Source organism: Carex rostrata, chromosome 3, assembly GCF_964058835.1.
Source record: "Carex rostrata chromosome 3, lpCarRost1.2, whole genome shotgun sequence".
Lineage (NCBI taxonomy): Eukaryota > Viridiplantae > Streptophyta > Magnoliopsida > Poales > Cyperaceae > Carex > Carex rostrata.
Window position 1 is genome coordinate 12,614,560 of NC_135920.1, and position 12,963 is coordinate 12,627,522.

The 12,963-nt window shown below is 31.7% G+C and overlaps 2 protein-coding genes across 2 annotated transcripts; one reads left to right on the forward strand and one right to left on the reverse strand.

Annotated features, from left to right (window-relative positions):
- Positions 1–133: 133 nt before the first annotated feature.
- Positions 134–2,981, forward strand: LOC144552033 (SKP1-like protein 20). Its single transcript, XM_078300137.1, has 2 exons — positions 134–504; positions 2,709–2,981. The coding sequence occupies exons 1-2, from the start codon at positions 163–165 to the stop codon at positions 2,883–2,885; spliced, it is 519 nt and encodes a 172-aa protein (XP_078156263.1). The 5' UTR covers positions 134–162; the 3' UTR covers positions 2,886–2,981.
- A 384-nt stretch (positions 2,982–3,365) lies between these two features.
- LOC144551568 (pectin acetylesterase 9-like) lies at positions 3,366–8,655 on the reverse strand. Its single transcript, XM_078299594.1, has 12 exons — positions 8,437–8,655; positions 7,462–7,544; positions 7,218–7,347; positions 6,115–6,197; positions 5,813–5,899; positions 5,301–5,425; positions 5,068–5,185; positions 4,902–4,979; positions 4,670–4,775; positions 4,241–4,386; positions 3,955–4,083; positions 3,366–3,670 (listed from the first exon to the last, which is right to left on the reverse strand). Exons 1-12 carry the CDS (start codon positions 8,585–8,587, stop codon positions 3,665–3,667), a joined length of 1,242 nt encoding a protein of 413 aa, XP_078155720.1. The 5' UTR covers positions 8,588–8,655; the 3' UTR covers positions 3,366–3,664.
- Positions 8,656–12,963: the final 4,308 nt, after the last annotated feature.

Here is a 12,963-nt window from a genome sequence, read left to right on the forward strand (position 1 = left end):
GGTCTAATTGTAAACAGAAATATTCTGTTACCTCAGAGGACAACCGACTCAAAAGGCAAACCGCCTTCTCCGTCCCTTAAATTCGACCTTTCCACGAACAAATTCAATCAAAAATTTGTCAAAAACCCTTTTCCCAACTTTTCTCACAGCAAGAGCAAAACAATGGTGCTTCTAAGAAGTATCGATGAGATCACAGTAGAGGTCGCAGAAACGGTTGCTCTCAAGTCGAATATGTTGAAGCATGCACTGGAAGAGAGCAATCCGGAGCAGTTTATCCCGTTGCCTAACATTACTGGAGAGGTCATGTTCAAAATTGTGGATTACATGACCAAGCAAACGGAGTTCGAATCGAAGAAACCGCAGGAAATTGTAGAGAAGTCGCCGGAGTTGGAGGGTGACGTGGCAAAGGCAAAGGAGGCGTTGAAAGCATGGGAGCAGACTGTTGCGACTTGGGAGGTGGCGTACATGGATGTTAGCATGAACATGCTTTATGATCTCTTCCTTGTAAGACTTCATTTTGATCATCCATTTATCTTTCTTTATTTACTTTTTTTGTGTTGGTAATTTTTGTTTAGTTTTAATTTTGGAGTAATTATAGTTGGTGAAAAATCTTAGAGGCTCTTAAGATTGGGATATATAATAATTCCTTCTATCTTCTTCAAAATCTTGACAGAGGCTGTCAAAGATAATTCTTTTTATCTTCAATGCCAAAATTAGCCCAGATATATCATGTTAATTATATATATTATATATATATAGCTTTAAAGTATATTCTTAGGAATTTGGCATGAGGATTTTAAATATAGCAAACTACAATTTTTTTTATTTGACACTAATGTCCCGGCTTTTAAATTTCTTGACAACACTATTCCTAAAACCAAAATTATAGCATTATCTTATTTGGCAACATCGATCCTAGCTTCCTCACAGTGTTTCTTATCCAAATAAACTTACGGGCACTAAAACCAGAAGAAAAGAAAAATAACTCTGCCAAATATAGTTTAGATGTACCAATTCCAATAATGACTTATATTATTGAGGTTTTACCTGCTTAACTTTTTGGAAAAGAAATATAACTTGTTGATGCAAGTAGGTTTGTTTAGTATTAATTTCATTGATGATAGAATTGGTTAATGCAATGGTTTTTTTTTATTTATTTACAAAGAATGGAACATTGTTATTTAGTCCTAGAACTTTGTTATTTTTGTTAGTCCTTGGTGCTTTTCTGGCCAGATCATATTTTACCAGACAAAACTTCTATAAACATAGCAGCAAGACATAACAGACCATTGCTAGTTCATCTCAATTCATATTTTATATCAATGTTTGTGGAGGCTTTCAAATAATTGCATGCGGGAGGTTCTTTAGATAAGAAAACAACATTTGTGTGTAGGAGTTGTATTTTTTCCTCTGCTACCTTATTGTCAGATACATTAAGGCGAGTGGCACAAGAACATTGTTCAAATGGCTCCTAATTCTGGACTTTTGCATATATATTTACTAAAAAAAAAATCTATTTGTAATAATGTTATTAAAAAAATAAAAAATTCAGAAAATCGTTATTTTTGGTGAATTGAGAAAGATGGAGATTGGGTTGTTTAGGTAAAAAATTTGAAGGAATTAGGAGTTGGAGGGATTAATTTTTAACTATATATCTCCATTTTTATATTATGCACGTAGTTGTCCTGATCCTCCAACGGCTGAGATTAAAAGATATCAAATTGAATATCAACCCTCCAATCACATAATCTGTCTCTTTTGATTAAATACATTTATATTATATGTAGAAGTCTAAATTTAGTTAAAAACATACTCTCCACACAGACTGCTACATGGTTTGTCACAATAAAATTGAATAAATTTTTAACGATCTGTTTCCTTATTTCTCTTTACATCTATGATTTCTGAATTATTTCTTTATTTCTCCATTTCCTCATTTCCATTTCTCTTCCTCTATAGTTTTGACAATGAAAATGGAAACAATCATATCTTTCCAGATTTTGTTTAGGGCTACTGTATCTTTATAAATAGATGAACAACATATCTTATGCTGATGGAAACAATCATATATTTCCGATTTTGAAAGAAAATAAAGAATATCTAGAACTTTTGTGTAGAGAAATAATATGTATTTCATTGTTAAAATAATTTTCATCAAGAATATATATGTGAAAAAATCCTTATTTTAATTATTTAATCATATTATTTCTCCTATAAATTGTTGAATGACATGTCTTGCTTATAGAGAAAATTAGATATTAAGTAGCAATGATACTTAAAGATTTTTTTCATGTTATATTTAATCTGTTTTTTTTTCATTTGTTATTGTTTCTTTTATTGTTATTTATTATTTGAATTTCTTTTTTTTTGTATATTTTTTCAAATATATTTTTAATTTAAATATATTTTTTCTTAATTTTTTTTAATGTCAAACAAAAAAGTCTCTCTATATTCTATTGAATCTTATAATATGTACCCGTTGCAACGCACAGGCACGATACTAGTGTGTGTGTGTGTGTGTGTGTGTGTGTGTGTATAGGATACAAAGATAGTTTAATCTACTCTTTCTGAGAACCAAATGTAAGTTTGGGCCTTACAACATCCTTCAAGCACCTTCGCTAGGTGTATATGCATATGGAATTTTAATCATCTTGCATCATATTCTGTGTATATACTAATTTCTCTATTATTTTATTGTATATATTTAGGGAGCAAACTTCATGGATTTACAAGGATTGTTGTCTTTGTGCGCTGAGAAAATAGCCAGCTTGATCAAAGGGAAGACGGTGAAAGAAATTCGTAAGACTTTCAATATTGTGAACGATTTCACGCCGGAAGAAGAAGCGGACTACGTGAAAAAGTATGAATGGGCCTTCACTGACTGACAGTATTGTTTCAGTAGTGTGATTTTTGCTGTTACTCCTAATGAAGAAATTAAATCTAGATGTTTTTAGAGAGTATGTTAGGGAACTGGGTCACTTTTTGATGATTTTTTCTGGATTGAATATTAATTAATTTGCATTTACTGCCATCTTATGAAATCAGATTATGCTAATACCAAATTATGTAATAGTTCTGCTGCATTTTACACGTTGATTTTTGGTTGTTACTGCTGCTTACAAAAGACATGTACAGGTTGGTACTGGATTGGTAGTTTGGTACAGCTGCTCCCATTTAGATTGTTATATTTCGATGGAAATAATTTTCCAAAATTTTAAGCATCACATGGCAATACTTTGTTTGGTCTGAATAATTGTTTTTCTCGCTTAGCATTTATCTGGTAACACTCTACTGTTCTAATTAAAATTATCATTTTCATCAACAACTGTCCTAGATTTTACCATTAAATATACACATTTGATGTATTCTTTTGGATTCACAAAAGGTTTATTAATACTTTAAATTATTAATTACAAAGGGTACTTATCATAACCCCTTTTTTTTCTTTTTTCTTTTTCTTTTTTTACCTATTGTTTTTATTAATAAGCGCCAAGGCTGACATATTTTTCCACTGGAAATATAATCATACAAGAATTAAAGGCACATTGATATATATTTTTTTTTTTGGAGAATCGTCCATGTTATCGAAGAAACTACCAAGTGCGGAGAATGAATGACATATCACAATCATTTATACATTTAACTGATTGTATTGTGCTCCTTTTTACACCTACATTATCAGAAAACAGAGGAATAGTTAGATTTTTTTTGTAGTACACAAAGCCAAAAGGTACAAAATTAAAATTTTATCTTTTTCAGATGTTTCATTTATTTGATATAATAATCTGATTGATACTGGCAATACTCTAGCCTTGTCAGTACAGAGTTTTGCACTTATTCAAAAAGAGGCTTGTTTACATTGATGGAAAATATTGGGAGGACTATTAAGTATATAAATAAATGAAACAATGACCATAATTATTAGAATTAACATAAAAATATCATTTCTGAAACCTGATCTTCGGCTGGTTGAGTTCCGGATGGTAGAGTTTTGCAAGCGGAATCAGGACAAGGATATGGGCAAGCTACTTCCTTCACAATTTTTCTTTCGAAGTACCAATCACCGACTGCCTCTGCAATTGTCTGCAATGCTCATAATCAATACCCGGGTAATCTAACTGAATTTGTGAGAGTAGTCACAAATAATCATAAAACTGTGTACTGAGTTGTAAAATTGAGAAAATTATTAGGTGCTATTCCCTTAAGGAATTCACATCTAGTTGAATAAGAGGTACTATACCTTGTTACCTAATCTAGGTGAATCTGGCGCGAACCAGGTATCTTGTAATTCGCTCTGGCAATGAGAGAAGCAAGAATTAATAAACATTCCTCCTGTTGATGACCCATTGAATGGCTGCAAAGCATCCAGCATTTGGCTTCTGAGACCTGAAAATGCAACATTATAAAATGAAAATAGTACATGTGTAGTTATTTTAGTGCTACAACGACAGTTAGAGATGACGAATCTATGTATTGCTTGATTTGATATTGCATGCTAGTTTGACCATAATTTTAATATCTCATATGTTTCAAAAGGAAGCTATTAAATTTTCATTTCCTTAACAGAAGACAAAACAAACAATATCATAATTGTAAAATCGCAAGAGCAGAATATGTCTTCAAATATTGATCAAAAAGAAAATGTTGAAAGCATGAGAAATAGATAAACCTTTAAGATCTTCTATTTGGGTGACACTACATTTTTCTGGATCTTCTTTGCATTTGCTCCAATGGCCTGAACGATCAGCTAAAGGCGGCACAAAGCTGTGATGAAACTGTCAGAAAAGTGAAAAGGTATCTCCATTCCATTAGCTTAGCGAGATAAGAATTTATAATTTATCACCTACAGAAGTTCATATGCAAAATCACAAGTACCTACTTCTTTAAAGGACATGTCTCACCTGGTATATGTCGTATGCTGAGTTCAAGATAAAAAATGGCGTCTGGAAATATCTTATGGCGTATTGTGGAAAGAAGCACTGCTTAACATGTAGTATTCAGGTTATTAGATTTATATGAAATATTGGCAAGTGCCTAAGAAATTGATTGACAAGTCAATTGGCTTACAGTCACTGAATCCTTAAATGATTCCATGCATTTCTTGTTCAGAAATTTTTTTGTTCCTTGTAGCGAAACTAAACTGTCATAGAATTGTCTTGCAGTTTTCTTTCCTGATATATCTGTCCTAATATAGAAAAATCAGAAACAACAAAGTAAAAAAAATATTTGATTGAATAAATTATTACTGTAAGATTTCAAACAGTTCAATGGAGATACCAAAATTTATATAGTGAACATACAAGTCAACAAAAAATCCTGCATCGCTTAAGCATTTAATGGTTTTAACCTCAGGAAGAAGCTGTGCCAGTTGATCACAGTGGTGAAAGACAGCAAGACCACCAGCTGAACAACCTGAAAGCAATACCTAAAAAATAGAGAATATGCCAAATTTGTTATTTATTTTGGAATAATTTTTAGTTAGGTCTATCATAAAAACAAAATCATACTTAATTGAATTTGATATTGTTGCATAATTTTTTTTTTCTAACAAAAGCACCTTGGACTAATTGGTGTTGCCACTTTTTGAAGCGAAAATAGCACATATTATAAACAGCTCTGCTGAGGGTTTTAACTTTTAAGGCTCGTGTTCGATAATCATATATAGTGCTCGATTGCAATGTAGTCCTTGAAATTGTTTTTGGTACATCATTTGCCTCTTTTGACCAATTGGTACACAAAATATAAAGAGGATGAGTTTTCTTTGTTCTACGAATGTAAATCAACTGAAACAAGAATGTCGATAATAATGTACCTTCTCTGCACGATTTAACCCCTTGAGAACAAGATCGTCGATTATAGCATTCCAGATCTTTTGCCCTCTGAAGTAAATGGTATTATTCTGTAAAAGAGGATTCCATCAAAAACCTAACATGGAGCTGATACTGTACCAGTCTTGGATCTAACTTTTTTTCTTCTCTCTCTGTTATCAGAATTTCAAATATACCATAAAGTCACTATATATAATAAAGCTGCTACACATCTTGCTCTTATCATAGATGTGTGTAATTTAACAAAGTCTATTTAGATTTATTTCATTGTAGAGAATACACGTACAGCTGGAGTGCGGTATTCGGAATCACCAGTAAAGGAGGCTCCGTCGCAATAACGCAGCTTTACACGGTTCCAATTGTAAAAATCTGCTCTATCAGAGATTAGTTATACATCTGCACTTGAATGAAATATACCAGAACATGGAGATTGGAAAATATTCGGTAACGATTTAATTACTATTGTAAAAATCTACAATATTTGTCTACATTTTGATTCATTTGGTAGTGAGTTAAACTATTTATTTTGAATTATTTAAGTCGAATTGAAATTGGCAAAAGGAACATTAGATTCTATTTGAAAGAACCAAATTGAGAAAGAAAGAACTTTTCTGACCATAATAAACTTGGTTTGGTTTAAAATTGAAATGACCCAAACCAAACAAATAATATCTTGCACGTTTCAAATTAAATTGAAATTTTTTTCTAAATATTTAAAATTAGAAGACTTATATCTCATTTTTTTATCAAAATAAATAAATAACACTCTGTAGTATTTTCATCGTCGTGAACCAATGTGGTAGAGCTAAGGTTTTGTTTCTCCATGAACCAAAGTATATTAGTAAAACCTTGAAAGGACAGCCATGGGGCAATTCACAGCAATATACCAAACATAATATGGGCCATAAATGTGCAGTGAATTCTGTTTGGTCAACAAACCCACAAGCACTAATGTTGCTCACCACTGCTCTGGCCATGTGCTGCTATTTGCATTCATTTTGACATGCATTATTTCGAATTCGTATCCTCTGCATTAACTCAAAAATGAATTTCGACCATTCGATCTGTTTTAAGATTCGTGCAGACTAGATCCGCACTAATATTAAAGGTCCCCCTATATTACAGGCAAGAGCCAAATTCAAAAGATTCAGGATACGCATTCCATTATTTTTGTGTGTGAGATTTTGAAATTGGCTGTAAATATTTCATCAGTATTCGTTAGCGTACATAACAAGTAAAATGTTCTTGGCAACAGATTTAAACCGTATTAAACATATATTAGGAAGGTTTTCGTGTCAAAATTAAGGGGTCGTAAATTATTATAATTTTTTCATTAATAATTTAAAAGATAAAATCAAAATGACAAATATTGAGAGGTAGATATCGCACCTGGATTCATCGCACGGTCATTGCTAAGAATACCAGAGAAAACCTCATATTTAGTCATGTTCAGGGTCGACCCACGCCTGGTACTCGCGCGGTCCTCACACGACTTGACGCTTTCGCACCAGCCCCCTCCCTAAATACAGGAAACAGTATAATTAATCCCATGATCAGACGGTGTAAATTCACTAATTTTGAATTTTGAATCCAATTTGGTTCAGAAAAATGGACGGCTCTTGATGAATATTACCTCAAACTGGAGCAGCCAGTTGTGTGCTCCATCACCGGTACCATTGTGGAGGTGGTAAGCTGGTGGGCTCCCATCTAAACACACTTTTGCCACCAATTTTATTGAATTATTGTCATGTCACTTTTTGTCTCACTAGCTAGCCTTTTCTTTTCATCTATAGACTATAGTTTTGTTCTTTTTCTGGTGTCTCTTTACTTTTTCCAAACACCACCATATGAAACAGGGAGTTTCTTTAATTCAGATTTTTCTGTTTTATTATTTAAAACAGAGAATTTAGATTTTAATTTTTCACCGACTTTTTAGTAGAGATGTCCATTATTTGCCAAAAAAAAAATATATATATATATTACATGTGGCGAGCCGGGGCGGATCTACTGCTCGGTTGGCTTGCGTCTTGGTAGCCACCCACATGATTTTAAAAGTTTTAATTATGTATATAAAAATTTAATTGAATTTATTTTTCTGTGTTTATATAGTTTAGCATTCTCATAAATTATTAATGTGTACATGTAATTTAATTAGTGGTTAGAATTTCGTTTAGCGATTCAAATTTTGGCTACTATACATTTTTATTTTTTATTTCAAACTCTCAATATAAATTTTCTAGTTCCGCCCCTGACGAAGAGCAACTTATAGCACTATAGACCTTATACAAAATTGAATAGAATTCACAGTAATCATTAGTTTTCATAATTGAGAAATGACACGAAATAAATCATGTTATTGGTAATTAGCTCTGCGATGTTTAAAAAAAAAAAAAATTCAAAATGAACTATTACAAATAAATATATACTTAAAATCTGCTCTCAAATAAAGGAAATTAAATATATGTAGTTACTCTGTTACTGACTACCTTTTTTTCAGAATTACGAAAAAAAAATGCATTATGTAAAAACTAGCGAGTAATTAAATTTATGCTTAAAAGCTAAATGCAAAAATGAAATACTCTTTGAATTCGTTTGAATAAATACTTACTAGCTCCAGTGTGTGTAGCATTTGGAAGAAGCGTCATGGGAACCACAAGCCTGTTTTGCGTCAGTGCCAGACAGAGATTTCTTCTCCATGGATCTAATGCTAAAAAAGCTATTATCACCACAACCAACAATTCAAACTTGATTGTCGCCATTTGGAACTGAAACAAAGAGACAAAAGAAGAGATGTTTTAATGAATTTTCATGGGAGATTTGGATCAATGAACACAAGAGTATGAGATTCGTATATAAATATATATATATTTTTTCTAAAGAAAGGAGAGATTAAGTTGAAACGGAAGTTATATATTGATGGATCATAATTCATAATGGAAATGAATTTGAAATATGAGGAAAAGAAAAAAAGCGAGCGCGCAGTGCTCCAGCTCCAGCTCCAGCTTATCCAGTTCTTTTTTAAGGCTGGGGCCACCTGGTCTGTTCCTTCACAAAAGAGGGACCACCAAATAGCGAAAACCGTGAAAGAAAGAGAAATTATAACAGAAAGAGAAAGACATTAGAACGGAAAAGGTAATTAAATAATAGTCTAAAAAAATCAGCTATTGAATATTAAATAGTTACATGGTCTAACATTCGATTTTTGTTCAAAAAAAGTAATTGTATGAGAGAATTTTCCTTTTTCATATATTTTCAAATCACCTTTGAAAATACGTGCGTGTACGGTGTACTTTCCTAAAAAAATTGTGTATACCGTTAATTAAGTTGACAAAATATGTTTATGTAATATAGCACTGAATATACACCGCATATTCAATAATAACTTTATTTTTTTATATTATATAGTTAGGTATTTAAAGTTAAAGATTTAATTCTATAATATTTAATAAATCTGAGATTATGCTAATACCTTATTGTATGTTCTTTTTTTCAGCTAAAATTCTCTAAGTATTATGTTCATTTCGTAAATTTTGAAAAAAAAAAAAAAAAAAAAAAAACTACAACAGTAGCGGAGAAAAAAAAATTATGGAATAGCGTCAGTATATACATTTTGTCAAAATTTTGATAAAAACTATTTATTAAGTTTGTGCATGTAAGGTTTATTTGGCAAAGGGAATGATGTTATTTGATCACGTACTTCACAAATGTTGCTCCGCCAATATTTTAGAACACACATCACAAACACTAATTATTTTAGGAGCAGGGATTAAGTTATAACAAATTATCACAATCATTTTCTACATTTTTAAAGTTCAAATCGTCGATCCAAACCATTAGATGTGATCTCTACAATAAAATGTGCTTGGAGATCAAATTTTATATTTTTTGAAATTTTTTTTACTCTTTATTAAGATAGATACAAAAACTAGTCAAATTCAGACCATTGAATTTTGTACCCATCTTAATAAATAGTAAAAAAATTTCAAAAAATATAAAATTTGATCTGGAAGCACATTTTATTGTGGAGATCATGTTGAACGGTTTGGATCGACAATTTGGATTTTGAAAATGTAGAAAATAGTTGTGATAACTTGTTGTAACTTGATCCCTCCTCAGAGTTTGTGATAAGGAAGGATCAAATTACAACAATTATCAAGTTACAACAATTTTTGAGTTACAACAATTTACCATAACCATTTTCTACATTTTCGAAGTCCAAATCGTTGATCCAAACCATTAGATGTGATCTCTACAGTAAAATGTGCTTACAAACCGAATTTTATATTTTTTTTAATTTTTTTACTATTTATTAAGATGGGTACAAAAACTAGTCAAATTCAGACTATTAAATTTTGTACCCATCTTAATAAATAGTAAAAAAAATTCAAAACATGTAAAATTTGGTCTCCAAGCACATTTATTGTAGAGATCACATTTAACGGTTTGGATCGACGATTTGGACTTTGAAAATGTAGAAAATTGTTGTGGCAAATTGTTGTAACTTGATTCCTCCTATAGTTTTAATGCACGAATTTCAAAACAGATAAATGGATAGGTTTGGAATTGCAGAGTCTTTGGATAGAGCAGTATAGGAAACTAATTTTAGAATTTTACTTATTTACATGCTTTCTATTTTTTCTGAGGTTCTGTATATAGTGTACAGAGACTGTTACTTAATTACATGTACAGATTGTTACTTAGGACTTTATAAACATCTTTTATATAAATCAAATGTTGGAGCATCTTGCTACCAACCTTAAAAGAAAAAGAAAAAATAAAAAAATAACATTACATATTCACATGTAATAAAACAACCTTATTGTAAATTTAAAAAAACTGTAGGATTTTTTGTTAACTTCTCTTGAAGAATAGAAAATATTTATTTCTTAAAAAATTTGCATTCCACAATTTTAAATTATGAATAAACATCTTTCTAGACTTAGACCCATTAGCTTGGCATTGGGACACCAAAGACAAATGTATTGTTAGGTCTATGTACATGTTTTTCAATTTTCATGGGGAACAACCTATTAAACTAATGCTATTGTGAAAATTATCCATTCCTTCTAAAACTAGAGCTTTTATGTGGTTGTTGAGCAAAAATAAAATCATCACTAAAATCAAATTATATAAAAAAGGCTGGCAGGGAGATCTAACTTGTCAATTTTGCACAATGCAAGAGGATAATAATCATCTGTTTTTTCAATGTTATTTTGCTCAAACTATTTGGTTTTATATGGGAAAATGTCAAGAGTTTAGACACCATTGGTAGTCTATGGAAGATGTTATTCAATTTGTCCTTACTTTAGATAAAAATTCAAAACTATCTTCCTTATAGTTGTTAGTGCAGTTATTTGGTGCATTTGGAAACAAAGGAATGACTTGTGCTTTAGAAAACTCCATTGTTCATTTCTTGTAGAAATATGATCCTTACTATTGTTTCGATTGTGATCTATTAGACATGCCAACTGAAGGAGGGAATACAGGCAGCTGTTAATAACTGGTTGCCCAAAGACATGGATGGTGTGCCTCTTCAGTTGGCTCAGCCAGAGGATGTGAGGATGCTGGATTGGCTCTCAGGCAATTTAGATTGAAAGACTAGTTTCTCTTGCATTACTTTTAATATATCCCAGCCTTTTATGTGGCTTAGCTATAGGTTCATTTGATACTCATATTACTCTTTTATGTTTTGGAGCATGTGTGCACATTTCTCTTTTGATGCCATTGTGCATATGTCTCTATGTCCTATGTTCTATCTTTTCTGATGTTGTTTAAGTTCGTAAGGCTTTGAAGTTTCATGACAAAAAACAGGCTTAGACTTGTTTTTTTTTTTTTTTTTTTAAAAACAAAAAACATTTTTTTACAAATACTAAAAATATGTACTATAAAACATAATATGATAAGTTACAGAGAAATTCTTATAGGGTGTGTTTGAATGGAGCAAAAATATCAATAATTCACTATTCTTTGTTTATCTTATATGAGTTAGTTCACTATTTTACTAACACAATCAAAAGTTGAATTATCTACTATTCTCACTCTATTATTGCTCTATTTCTTGTTTCATCTAAACATACCCATAAAGAAAGACAAACAAGTTATATTATTTTTTTAAGTTACATTACTTTGAAGATATTTCTGCATCATCAAACACTTCTCCTTTTTAATGAGAAAAAGAATAAGAATGTAAAAGCTTTTTTTATCAAAATAAATAAAGCAGCAGCAAATCAGACGGACAATGCCATAAATAATGTTTCATGGTAATTAAATGTGAAAACTTTTCTCGCTTATAGAGTTTCATATTACCTCCGTTTTTTTTTTTTTTTTTAAATATTTTAATTGTTGACACTTGAAATGCACCAGTTGCTCTTGCAAAGATGACAGGCTCCAACTTTAGCACGAAGATTCAAATTTCAGATGTGTAAGCCACATTCCAGCCCAAAAGATCCTTACGAAATATTTAAAAGCCCATATACCAGGAGCTTAAAATTTAAAAGCCCATATACTAGGAGCCCGGATCTCAGGAGGCCCAATATTTTTCGGTGCCTCTTCGGAATTATCCAGAATACAGCAGTATTATTTTTGCCTTAAGATTCGTACTGAAAAGTTTAAACGGTTCATATTTTCCAGAGCTCAATTCAAAGAGCCAGCTAGAGCCTCTCATCGAAACACATGAGAAAGATGAATTGCAAACATCTCAAGTACCTAACATCTTAAGTTTGAATCTGGTACGTTCTATATATTAGCTTAAGAAGTTCCGAATATTATTGATTTGGGCTGGATTGGTCCGATATTTGATCGGACGGTTTGGATTCAAATTCAAACGGTATAGTAATGCAGAGTATCCGGACTCGCGTAAGAATATCCTCCACAAATGATGGCATAACCAAACAAATTCACTTTTCCAACTTCTTCTCAGATTCGAAACGCTATCATCTGCGGAGGTTTTCTGTGCGGTGGTTTTGATCTGGTACGTTCATTTCGGATCGGACGGTCTGGATTAAGGGTTCACCAAATGTTGAGTTTTTTTAAAATTCGGGCAAGATTTGATCTGGTCCGTCCGATTCTAAACAAACGGACCAGATCAAAACCACCGCACAGCACCGCACGGAAAACCTCCGCAGAGGATAACTTT